Source organism: Topomyia yanbarensis, chromosome 2, assembly GCF_030247195.1.
Source record: "Topomyia yanbarensis strain Yona2022 chromosome 2, ASM3024719v1, whole genome shotgun sequence".
Taxonomy (NCBI): Eukaryota; Metazoa; Arthropoda; class Insecta; order Diptera; family Culicidae; genus Topomyia; species Topomyia yanbarensis.
The window spans coordinates 68763088-68776568 of NC_080671.1; the positions used below are offsets into that span (position 1 = coordinate 68763088).

The following is a 13481-nucleotide window of genomic DNA, read 5'->3' on the forward strand; positions in this document are numbered from 1 at the left end:
AAAACACTGTTCTTTCGGATACATTTGTCGACCGAGCTATTTGATTTACGCTTGCACAGGTGCGCAATAAAATAAATAATGGTTGCTCTCTTGTTCGATACCTCTACGTTTTTTTCACTATTTATTTTCTCCTGACACCTTACAGAATGAGCTATCCGGTGCTGTCAAATATCTCTAAATCATGTTCTGCAAACTTGAGAAATTTCTATTTGATATTTACTGCAAAGATTCGTCACGCACCTTGTATAGAATTCATTCGATGTACCTCATATACCATTCGACTCAGATCGGCAAATGTCTGTATGTGTGTGTATGTATTTTATAACCTCACTCACTTTTCTCAGAGATGGTTGAACCAAATTGCTCAAATGAACGGTTCAACGCTCTCATGAGCTGCTATTGAAGTTTTCGTCGGTCGGTTCCGGAATTGCGGGTTTAAGAGTGCGGTCACACCATATCCTCTGATTTCACCATGTTGTCCAAATGGTGTGATACATATTAAAAAGGGTCCAACATTACTTGGATTTGCGGATCTAAATCACTAATGGTCATTCAAAGTAGCTTTGACCACAATAGCCACCTGTGACGGTTCATGATGTTCATGGGTACTTTCCATATTTTGAAGTTGATGTCACACCTTTTTCTCAGAGATTTCTTTTGACTGATTTTTACCAACTTGATTTCAAATGAAAGATACTATAATCCCATGGGCTGCTATTGATTACTTCGCTCACATATGATTTTTTCCATATCAGCCTGTACAATAATTACATTAAAATGGACATCAAATTAGTTCTATGTGAAAGTCTAGATCAGTGATGGCCAATCAAAGATTCTTTAAATATATTGTCCACTACTGACAATTCTGGAACTCTCAGGTTCTGGACGTAGTCTAGAATTAGTCACCTATGTGCTTCGTTGAGGACTGAACCGATTTTCATAAACCATGTTTCAAATTGATATGATGACGTCCCAGAAAGAATATATGACTATTGCACTGGCGAACTTAAAATGGACATCAAATTATTTTGATTTGCTGGTTTGAATTAAAGATTCTTGGAACCATTGAAGTCGCATCGGTTATTCGGTGATGATTCTCATCAACTAGATCACCCTTACAGCTCCTGATATACTCTCCTTGTCCTGAGTAATGGCAAAGTCAACAGGTTACCTTGTGATTAATTAATAAATTAAAGAATAACTTACAATAAAATACTTTTACACTTATTATAAAACAATAACTGGTCAACTCCATCAAACTTCTGGCATTTTACTCTACTTTTCGACACGAAATCATAAGCAGCAGTAAAACTCACAATGTTCTAATTTTATGGTTCCTATTCAGTCTCAGGCAAATGGAGCTAAGATAATAATTTCGTATCTACCGGCCACGCCCCATAGACAGTCAACATTATCCTTTTCCAGTAATTTTGGCAGCCAGGCCTCGTTTTGGATACACACCATACGCTCTCTCTCTCTGTTTATGATTCGCGTAATATAACACCTATCCTACAGCGAATGCGTGCTTATGTGTGCGATTTGCTCCCGTTCTCACCAACATCGAACCCGACCGTCGTCGTACATACCGTCCGTATTTTCCGACTCAACGGAGCTGCTCTTGTTTGGTCGGTTGGGCTGAGTCGCCATCGCCAGAGATGGACGGCGAAAAACAAGTATTGTACAGAAAATCCCACTGTCTGCACCCGCCAGGGCACATTTCGTTCAGTGAACGCAACGAGTAAAGTTGTTCGGTAGTAATACGCTTACGCGCCTGCTACTTTTGTTGGCACAGGCTACTTCGGTTTACTAGTGTACTGCTCCAAATAGTGGAAAGCGGTCTATGGGAGGTACAGAAAACGGAGTTTGGTGAAATTGAAATGTGTAAAAGTTTTACTAGCAAAATTAAACAGCTGGAGGAGTGAGTGAAACTGTGAAGCTAATGTGAGCCAATAACAGTGCCAAGCTTATGTGTGGTTATTCAAGTGACTGAAAGAGGTTTCAGACAGCAAAGCTACTACTATATTCATTCGCTGGTGGACGAAGTAGATCACTAGATCTAAACTATTTGAGACACCGAATTGATTGTTAGCTACTCGGAGAAAGTGATTAAGTGCTTGTTCCGTAACATTTGACTAGTTACAAAGATGGCTGTTCAAGTGGATAGACTGCTGTTATCAGAAATTGGGTAAATATTACTTCCATGCTTTTGCGCAACCACAGTTTGTTGTGTGGTATAGTAAGAAAACATCGATCACGACACCACTGTCTGATATACATTAGTAAGACCAATGACCTTGAAGCTGTACTGTCAAGGAGATTCCGACTTCAGTATGATAAACAAACCGTACTGAAGAACATTTCCTGCTTATGAATCATTACTAAGATGATAATTCTACTTTACCGAAGGCAACTCAGCACAAGTTTATATAACTACGAACTTGTCGCCAGCAGTTGCAATAATTTATGAATTCTAGCTAACGATCCTGTCGACCTAGATTACGATCAATGCCCTGGTTGTGCGTTTTAAAATCATTTTGACTCCTATGAATAGAAAAAAAATCATCTATAATTGAACTTTGTTACCCACAGACCCACGAGTTTCATCTGCTTCCTGTGAAAACATTCGATGAAAAAAAAACCTGTTCAACGATTTCATATTCCACCGCTCAGCTGCTCACTGCGTGATCAGGAGCTTTATATCCAATGTTTTTTATTTATTCCACTTCGTCTCTCGACTTCTTCATGCATTTACGTCTGCTTGGCAGAAGTTCTTTGTGTGCAAGCGAAAAAATGAAATGAAACCGGAGTTGGTTGAAGCGCATAAAAATGTTCGAGCGTAAACAACGGCACCCCAATCCAGGGAAACGAAAAATAACGTTCGAGACTGATGAGTGTAAATGCTGTGTGTGAACTGTTCCTGACGGAGTACTACATACCGCCTTTATTTGCGGCTTGGCGGTTACAGTAATAATAAACTTTTGATTTGTGCTAGATGTTGCGTGTTTATGTTCTTTCACTTTTTCTTACCAAGAACAACAATTAAAGATATTTTCTGTTAATAATACAAAACATAGTTTTCGCAGATTTTATTATTCGTGTTTATTTTATATCGACATCTTTCCGCACTAAGTACATAGGCCCGTCGTTAGAGAGGTGAATCAACCATCTGGACCCTAGATATCGGCCCATCGAAACACATGGACCAGGACCATCGGCTTCCGAAAATCTCAACCACCTGGGGTGAGAAACGTTCAGTGACGTGTAACCGAAAATGCCATTCGTAAATTTAATTTAAAAGACGATTGTAGTCCACCTAAGAGTGTGCTGAGGCATTTCATATAACTTATCACTCACATAGGATACTATATCGATTGAGAACATTTAGAACATGATGTTTTGCGAAGTTTTTGATAACACATACTACATGGCAGGGGCGGCGAAACACTTTACGCCCGAGTGGGTAGCAAGCATAGAGTGAGGGGCCCATTAGTAAGGATTTTTTCCCTTTTCGCAATGCACACGCTTACATTACATTCACATTAAATCACGTTCGTTTATGCAAATGGAATTGTGGTACATCGATGTTTTCAATTGTGTGTAGTGTGAGATACATGCGTTGCACATCTAAATTTTTTGAAATGGTTCAAAATTTCGAGTGGGTGGTGTTCTCACATCTTTTAGTTAATTAGTTTTAATTACTTTTTAGCCGTAAAGTAGATAAAAGTTAGAGTTCTTGAGGAGGTTTTTGCTAATTTTCTCGAAATAATGAAGTATGATTATAGCAATATCCATTATCCAAAAGTTGGGTTTTAGGACGATTCATAATTTGTTCTTGGACGCCATATTCCTATCTCTTCTCATTTCTTTGTAATTTCATTACTATACTTTTCCTGTAACCGACTTGCAAGTACTTAAAAGACTAATCTAAAAAATATGCTTTATATCGTTATTTACAAGATTTCATCATCATCAGTGTATGTACAAATATCTTTTAGTTAAGTGTACTAAATGATTTTTTACTAACGAAATAACTCAAAATTTGTGTTTTTTAGAGATTTTTTTGATTATTCTAATTATTAATCAACAAAATTTATCGTTACTATTGTCCATTTGATGCCCCTTAATGTTCTCTATAACTTTTTATTTGACTCTTTGTCTATATCTCTTTTCATTTTGCTGCTATTTAATAGTTAACACAGCATGACCTCGCCACAAATGTAGTGGGTTCGAAATCGTTATTTTTGCATATGAAACGATGTGATAAAAACGATTTTGCGTCGAAACCTAAAGAGATAATTGAATGGAGCCAAAGAAAGAACTATAAAACTTGCTGAGATGCATTATTTCCATGGTAATAATGGTGATGTTTATTAATTACTATTTTAAGGAAATTAACGAAAATGCTAATAATAGCACTAACTTTAAACTAATTTACTTCTAAAAGAATACTAAATTCACTTAACTGAAAGGTTTTAATATATTTTTCTCTGTAAAATTTTCGTGGCTTTCGAATAAAAAGAAAATAGTTCAATAAGTGCCATACTTTTTCAATTAGAGCTGGTATTAGTGAAAATGATTTATTGCATGTATTTGAAGTGCATACTCTCAATAGTGTTTACATGAGTTTCCAACGCAACTGAGAACTAAGAACTGAAATTACAGTTCTTGATAACACACTACCTCATACATATATCAAATATCGTTGAAAAAATCGATCTGAAACTTCCCAGTATTATCTATACTCGCAATAGTGATTGGACAATAAAATTTTGATTTGAACAATTATTACTAATTCTATTTTCAAAGAAAAAATTGTAACCTTTCAAAACCCGTTTTTTGTAGCGAAAATCGTCTTCAGTATCGAAACATTTTATGCTAAACCCTTTGATAACCTTCCGTCACTCGCGCTAGTGCACTGGGTGCACATTGAAATCTAGCGAAATCGTCTTATGGCACCAGCGGTTTCTCGTTCAGAACTATTTGCGTGACTTAAGAAAGATCAAATCAGTACAGCATGTTAAAACCTACGTCTATTTCAAAATTGTCAGTTCAACGATTCACGAAACTCATGTTCACCGCAAGCGGTGAGAAAGAAACTTCGTTGTGGAGCGAAGGTCATTACTCCGTTTAATACAGTTCGACGCAATAGAGAAAAATGTTCTCAAAAACTAAGATGTACCTATTAATGTGGGACACAATGACTAATAAATATTATAACAGATAGACAGTATTCGAAGCAGCTCCTTGTGGGCGAGTTTAAAACGGCTTCGTTTCTACTTACTTGGAGTCAGTGGCGTAGCCGGAAATTCGGTTTGGCGGGGGTTTGATTAAAATCGAAGATTTTTCGAGAATACTAGAATTTGATGTATTTTTGATAGAATTTTGAGTCTACAAACAAAAAAGAATCAATATAGAACAGCTTTTCTAAACTTCATTTCTTTTATATTATATTAATGAAGCCAAAGAATATGAACCATTAAAGTGAATTAAACGTACGGAAACTTTTCTTACTGTCACAATGACATTATTCCGAAACCATCACTTTTGAAGTTTTCCAACATAGAATAGCTCATCTGCTAGAAGTAACTAAGGAGAATTCATTCTTTAAAAAGTAGTAAAAGACGCAAGTTTGTTAACATCACACGGTGGTCCAGAATGCGCATTTAGCAGGAACTTTAGGTTTTTACTAAAACTAAACAACTTGGCCTTATTGTGTCTTTAAGAAAATTTTCGTAGTTTGTGAGCCCCTTCTTTTTGTTAAAACATCAGTTATGATGTTTGTAATCATTCTAAATAGAACCATACTACTTTCAGTGAAGTTTATAACATAAAACCAATTTTGATAGTACTAGTAAGATATAATTTAGTAATATAATCTACAGTTTTTATGCATTAGAAGAAAATTTTCGCCTTCAAAACCTCTGAAAATCGTCTAAAGGATATGTTAGTTCAAATGAAAACTACAAAAGTTACATTAAAAATTTGGTTTTTCATTAATTGACCCTTGGTGGTATGTTTATATCGTTTTAACGGTAGACAATATAAAAGATATAGTTTCGTTCTCACAAAAAAATTTTTACTTTACAAGACTTTTCTAGTATTTTAAATAGTGGGGTTAATAAATTTAGAACTACTCCAGTTCTAAATTTATCAAAAGCTTGAAGCTAACTATTCAATGGTTCGAGATAGAGTTTCGCAGTCTTCCAGAAAATTGAAGAAAATCAGGTTTTAATTTTTTTGTCGAAGACACTGGAGTTCTCTTGTACTTTACATTTTATTAGTAATTCACGAAAAAGATTGGAGGTGTTTCTTTAAAAGCGGGTTTGTTTATATTACTTTTGTAGTTTTCATTTTTATTTAAGCTAATTTAAAAAAAATACTTTCAGATATTTTGAAGGAGAACTATTTGTCTCATCCCATTGAACCTCTAGATTCTTTCGTTAGAATGTTTCATATGCTTTTACTAAAACTAAACTATTTTTCAGTGAATATTTCAAGATGTAAAAAATATTGTCATTACCATTTTTTGTGATGTATACTAAAAAGTATAATATTTCATATGGTAGAAACGGTATTTAATATTAAGTCGTATTGCCAAATATGCAACTTGCAAGTTTTTTTTTTCGCAATGCATATATCAGATGCGAAACCAAGCCTTTTTGACAAATAAAATGTCATTTGACAGACTTCGTTCGGTCGGTTTCTAACATTCTCTTGGGATATTGATGACATGCTTCTAAGGATTCTGTTTGGATCTTTTTCAGGATTCTGAAGAAGTCTTCGTAGTATGCCCATTAGAGTGGCTCGCGATTGTATGGGAAAACTTCAAAGTGATTTAAACTAGCGGGCACAGCACTTTTTGAGTTCCTTTTGTGGTCCCAAATGCCTGTGCAAAGTTTGGTAGCGGTTGGTTGCTTCCCGGGTTTGCGCATTGCGTTCAATGTTTGCATGGGATTTTATATGGGGAAATCAATTATTTTGCATTTTAATTAATAAAGATCCCTATTTCACCGATAATGAAAAACCAGCTACACAAAATTATAGTTCAAACCTTGGTTAACAACTTTGTCGAAGACCGTAACTAGCTACGAGTTTTCAAAAAATAGTTATAACGATTTTAAAACTTATGGTAAAATCCAAATGCAGAAATTGATTTATTTTTCCAACACTGCCGGTGCACCACCGACATCGACATTAAAAACTTAGATAAATGAGAATATATTCATCGCAGAGACTTGAAGACAGAAAATGAAAAGAAGCGGTGGTGGGGGGGGTCTTGTGTACTCCCCAGTCCCTTTTTAGATTGTTTTGTATAAGACAAAGAATCATTACGTCCTTGTAAAAGTCAACGACTGAACTTTCTTAATATTTTGATAGACCCAAATATGAATCATACTACAATCTTTGCTGTGGGAAAAAACATTTACAATATTTAGGATTTACACCTACAAATTTTTGTTATTTTTGCTTGATGCAAAAACTAACTCAGCTCTGAAAATCGCGTTGGGTTCTAATCTGAAGTATATTGCTGGTCCACCAAGATCACCTCTGTTTTGCGTGAACCTAACTCAATTTCATCAAAAAACGCTTGTTTGAAGTAACTATCCTGGTTTCGTTCCTAGATTCTCAAACGAAAACTTCAATAAAAACAATTCCAAGACTTCTAAGGATATGCATTTTTTTTTTTTAAATTCTGACTCTGAACGGCTAAGAAATAGGGTTTTAAAATATGTAAAACTTATAAACCGTTGTACCATTTTAAATGAGATAACAGTAGAGCCCTTAAATAGTAGCACTCAAACACGTAAGATTAATTTTTAATTCGACGGTACAAACCTGCGTTGAAGATGTGCTCCTTATGTTATACTAAACTATCTAAAAAGGGAACTGGGGAATACACAAGCCTCCCCCTCCCTCTTCTTTTCATTTTCCGACTACGTCTGTGTTATTCAGCAATTCATTCTGAACATTTCATTCAAAGGTACCAAGTCTCTGCGATGAATATATTCTCATTTGTTCAAGTTTAAAGTATCGGTGTCGTGGTGTACTGACAGTGTTGGAAGAAATAGTTAATTTCTGCATTTGAATTGAACCATAAGTTTTAAAATCGTTATAACTATTTTTTGAAAACTCGTAGCTAGTTACCGGTTTCGACAAAGTTGTTAACCAAGGTTTGAATTATCGTTTTATAAACTTGTTTTTCATATTGAGTGAAATAGCGATCTTTATTAACGTAAATGCAAAATAATTGATTTCCTCATATAAAATCCCATACAAACTTTAAACGCAATGCGCAAACCCGGGAAGCAACCGACCGCTCCCAAACTTTTCACAGGCATTTGGGACCACAAAAGGAACTCAAAAAGTGCTGTGCTGAAAAATGTCCTTTTCGAGCCACTCTAATGCCCATGTTGTTGATAAACCACAACGTTTTTGAACAGCTATAACGTTTGGCTTAGACAACGCAAGTTCACTACAACAAATAAGGCTAAAAACTGGGACTATTACCTTTCATATAAATACTAACAGTTATAAGTATTGTTTGTAGAACAGAAGTTATTGCAATTAGTCTCATTGGGTCCCATTGGATCATTGTTGCCGGGGACAATTTCTGTTGGCAGTGAATAATAAAATTTTTGTGACATCTTCGTAGTCTGGCAATTTTATTGAGAACTGACAATTTAGGCTGCCTTCGATAACGTTTTCCATGCAGTTGGAGTATTGTAAATATTCTAGGAGAATTTTATTGAGCATCGGAAGAGCAGCATAATCGACGTAACCTATGGTAGTCCGTCTCTGGTGGTAAACAGGACGACTACATACTTAGTGACCACCTGGCAATCCGGTACATTAGAACAACGAAATAATGCTACTAGGACAGGGTCTTCTAACTTGAATGAAAGTTTAAAGAAACGTTAGATATGATGTGCGACACCACCACGTAAATAAAACTCGAGCCAAGGCATAGACGACACCCAGCCTACTTATTTCCTTTAATATTTTTCAAGTATGCGAATAATTAAATTGTTAACCCCGGCAAATAGATTGCAGTGGTGATCGAGTTTGACTTGTATAACAAAAAACACATAATATTAAAAAGTTTGTGTTAGAACTCTCGCACAAATAACTATACAAAACTGATGAATACCGTTAACTCTATGGACAAAATATGCACATTTATATTTAGCACAACAGGGAAATTTATCTATTTTATTTCCAATTCCTTTGCGAATGAAGGTTTAATTTATAAAATAACACAAATATAGTTTTATTCGATAATCCGAGTTATTCAATTTTCCGAGACAATTTTTTTTTTAAATCCATGGATAATGACCTGTTGAAAAATGTCCTGAAATCATCATTTGAACAATTGAAAAGCGGCAAAGGATCATCCTCAAACAACATACGATGACTTTTGAAGTATTCAAGAAAGCTATTTGGTGTTTTCGGTAAAGTTGTTCGCAAAAGTAAGAGCAACAAATTTACTGAAGGCATCATCTTAATACGATCATGATTAAAAAATTAATGAAAATATCTCACTTGTAGGGGGATTACTCTGCGAAAACACAATATCAAAAGAAAATGAATAATACATCCATTAAATTCTCCGTAGATGTTATTGGCCTAAAATTAGCCGTTTTACCATTAATAGTCCATAGGTTTCATGTTTTTGGTCTTATTTATAGCTATGGGAAAATGACACAAATTTTCAGCCGAATTCAATACTAAATTTGTGTTTAGTTTTCACGAAAATCCTCCGGATAGAAAAAAAGAACGGATACTGTTTCAAAGGATAACACAAGCTAAGTGAACTCCTAAACAAGCGAAATCGAAAGCTTTGTTTACAATCAAACGAGAAATTAAATGTGTGCATGTAGGGCACAAAACCTAGCATAAATACGGCCAGCTTTTGTGCTTCGACTTCGACTCATTTGTAGCTAAGCACAATGCTTTCCATTGGTTCGCTTTCCCGTAAAAAAATTGTCGATTTCGCTGTCCCACCACCCCAGAAATTCTGAACTTCCTCGGATATCAGCTGTTTAGACATTTGCACAAGTCGTGTGACTTTTTGGAATTACAGTCTAACTAACGACCAAGGCGGTCTGTTATGCTACTGATAAAGTGAAGTTGACAACATAAATATTTTTTGTGTTAGGTATTGTGCCATTCATTCAAAAATTTGTTTAATCCATTCCCTCGATAGGGAAAACGGAGGTGCAATATAAATATTTGATGATACAATCTTTTGTAACATCTTTGCTTAGGGGAGAGATTGCATAGACGAACCTCGGGCATATGAATATTTATCACCGGGGGCGGGCATAGCGTAGTTGGTAAATCGATTGCCTTGTACGCAGCTCACCTGGGTTCGAATCCCAACCCCGCACATAGGGTTAGAGATTTTTCTTAAGAGATTTGTCTAACCCGAAGAGGCGAATGGCCTTAATGTTCAAACCTCTATAATCGAAAAAAAAAAAATTATCACTTTGGAACTCTTAACAATTTTAATTCAAGAAGCGTACACTAGGAGTACGCAGTGTAAAAACATGTCCCAATTTTTTCAATGGATTGTTAGCCCGCAAATGCGTTAAATAGTGCAAATAAGTGATTATTTACAGTTGATACATATGAAAGCTCATATTCTACAGCTAGTTCCACCTAGCAGTTACATACCCTTCTTATAGATACATATCTATTTTATTATCTATTTTACCTGTGATAATAATTGGATTGAAATATTATCTGTTACTCACCGATAGGAAAGATTTGTATCTGCAAACTACGATTCCCAAGACTGGTCATTAGAGCGGCTTATCATATATCATAAAAGTCTTTTCAAGTTTCTTCTGTAGTCCAAAATATTTGAGCAAATTTTGATTTTTATGCCTTGAGCCTTTGAAATTAGCTGTCCCTTTTACAAGTTAGCGAAAAAAGTTAACTTTCTATTGAAGATTATAGTTCAAAAAGAAATTAAAGGGTCAATCGGGGTAAGTATCGAGAAAAAATATTTGTATTTCATATCAACAATAGTGCCATTAGTTAGGGTGATGTGCCTATTATGGCAGTAGAGCCTATTGTGACCCTATTTCGTACCCCTTGGTTTCGAACCAAGCATATGAGATAATGACACTATCGATTTGGCTAAAACAGGTGAGAAAAAATAAGCTCAAGTTTTATTCTTTATTTGTGGTGCACATATGTATTTAGAACTATCCTCTAAATCCAACTTTTAATTAAAACAAAATCACCTTATTGAAATATCTACTAATCCGCCTCACTCACGTAGTGAACCGAAACTGGATGCAACGGCGCTTAGCAAAATAAACTTTTACGAGCCAGCATTTACCGCCTCATATCTCGTTGTTCCAGCACAAATATACTAAACATTGCACTGATACATACCTTTATTTTAGCTGGAGAACCTTTTTACGATAATTTCACTTTAAAATCACTCGCCAAACACTAGAATAGGCCTAGTGTTATAATAGGATAAAACTAAATACGGGGGTTCCTATTATTGGCATGTTTTTCTGATACACTACCACAATCAAAACCAACTTTTTGTATCCATCATACAGAAAAGAATCACCAGTGCGGCCAAACCAAAACATGAACTTGTAAATATAATGTAATGCAATTTCAGGTATAAGTAATCAATTACTTCAAGTTATTCAACTAATTGTTGATTGCAGATATTTTATTTTCATCTGCACATACAATTCGGATCGGGAGAAAGCAATGTGTGATCTGAAACTTGTCATTCCAGTTGCTAACCTTCGAATGGTTTTTTTCTGCGTGCGCAATTCTGGGCGCTCTTCTACTAACAGCTGATGAGTTTCATTGATGTGCGTGATGTTTACGTTTGTTTTGATCGGCTAAAAAAAGCAGAATGATTCGTTTTACAAATCATACGTTGGCGTCCATGATCTGGATACCTAGTTAGAATCGACGCAAATGGAATATGAGGCATTGCGTTTCAACTAGATTGTTTTTCGATGAGGTGGAAATTGGCACACCCATGAGGCGATAATTGGATCGTTGAGGTGGGAATAGATGCACAGAATGGAACATTCATTTTCATTTATGCTGAAAATTGAGGCAATTCTGCTAAATAAGCATTATATAGATGTTTAAGAAACAGTACACTGATACTTTATTCTGAGAAAGGTTATAGATAATATGGCTTCTTTTAAAGTTGTTCAAAAAATAGTGCGACCCTCTCTCTAATGGTGCCAAAATAGGCTCATCACCCTACTTGCAAATGGAGTTGTGTATATTTCCGCTATCAGATTAACGCGGGTCACACCACATTGTTTACCTTTTATATTTACTAAACGCATGCCCACAATATGAGTCAGATTTGTGGACTTTTATTTCTTTTCATCACAAGCTATCTAACCAAAACACTTCGTCCAAGCAATATAACTGATTAAACTCTCTCAAGCCAGGTAGGCTGTGTGTTGAATACTAAATTTAGAGAAAATTTTCAATAGGACGTAAGTAACATTGAGAGCCTCTCTTTGTTTACTTTCTCTTTCGTTTATTACGACGTCATTACAACACTTTGTACTAATTTTCCAGTACATATCGAAAGCCGACGGTTTTTACTACAATATTATACAAAGAGTAGAGTAGTAAATGTTGAAATGGCCGAGTAATGAACAGAAGAGAAAGACATCAAAGAGAATCTCTCATTGTTCCTTACGTCCTATTGAAAATTTTCTCTAGAAATGCATTCATTCGGTCAATGACGTCTCATGGTACAGCATTTTGCGTCTTTGTTGCCATTGATGCGGCACAAAGGAAGAGAGTCCTATACCGTGTGGGACACACGATTGAATGAAGAGTTCGATGGGGCAATGAAACAGTTGGAGTACGATCCCGTCAGCTGGTCTTGGGGATGTATTGTTGACTTGGAATTGAAAAATAAAAACCGGTTATTAATTACTAGTTTATTTTCGATCATTATATTATTCAAAAACAATAACAATGAAAACTCTCCACGTAGTCGCAGAAGCTACTTGACTATATATGAACATCACCAGAGCTGTGCTGTGCTGAACGCTGCTTGCGATGTCCGGCGCGTAAACGTCAATCATGCAGCTTTGATCTGCCTCCTGGAGCTGTGCTGCGATGCGATGACGCGTTTCTCTAATACGGGCACCCGTTCAGCATTCTAATATAAAACCCGGTAGTTTGCCCGTCTCGTTTGACTTGTCTATTCGATGAAGTCGTCCAATTTATTGCAGCTGTGGGGAAGACTGACTGGTTTCGTGATTTGTACCGTGTGTTTCGTGATTTGTACCGTGTGTTTCATTGTTATTTTTTTGCTGCGTCTTACTCCTTTGTTATTGTGGCAATTGAGTACAATACAGATACAATTTTGCTCCAGGTTTAGAGTTCTATTTACGGATCACGAGCCATGTGCTTTGTGATCTCAATTCTTAAATTTCAGTTGGTAATTGAGTCGCTAGTTGCTA

At 35.7% G+C, this 13481-nt stretch overlaps 1 protein-coding gene across 3 annotated transcripts in view; it reads left to right on the forward strand.

Annotated features, from left to right (window-relative positions):
* LOC131678336 (uncharacterized) overlaps positions 1–13481 on the forward strand; it is a 102721-nt gene that overhangs the window by 54760 nt on the left and 34480 nt on the right. The window contains exon 1 of one of the 3 annotated variants that reach the window (XM_058958402.1): positions 1628–2185. The exons of the other annotated variants lie outside the window; for them this stretch is intronic. Coding sequence (XP_058814385.1) covers positions 2145–2185 — 41 coding nt within the window. The 5' untranslated portion in view covers positions 1628–2144. Of the gene's footprint in view, positions 1–1627; positions 2186–13481 lie in introns of those variants that run through there. 3 annotated transcript variants of the gene reach the window in all.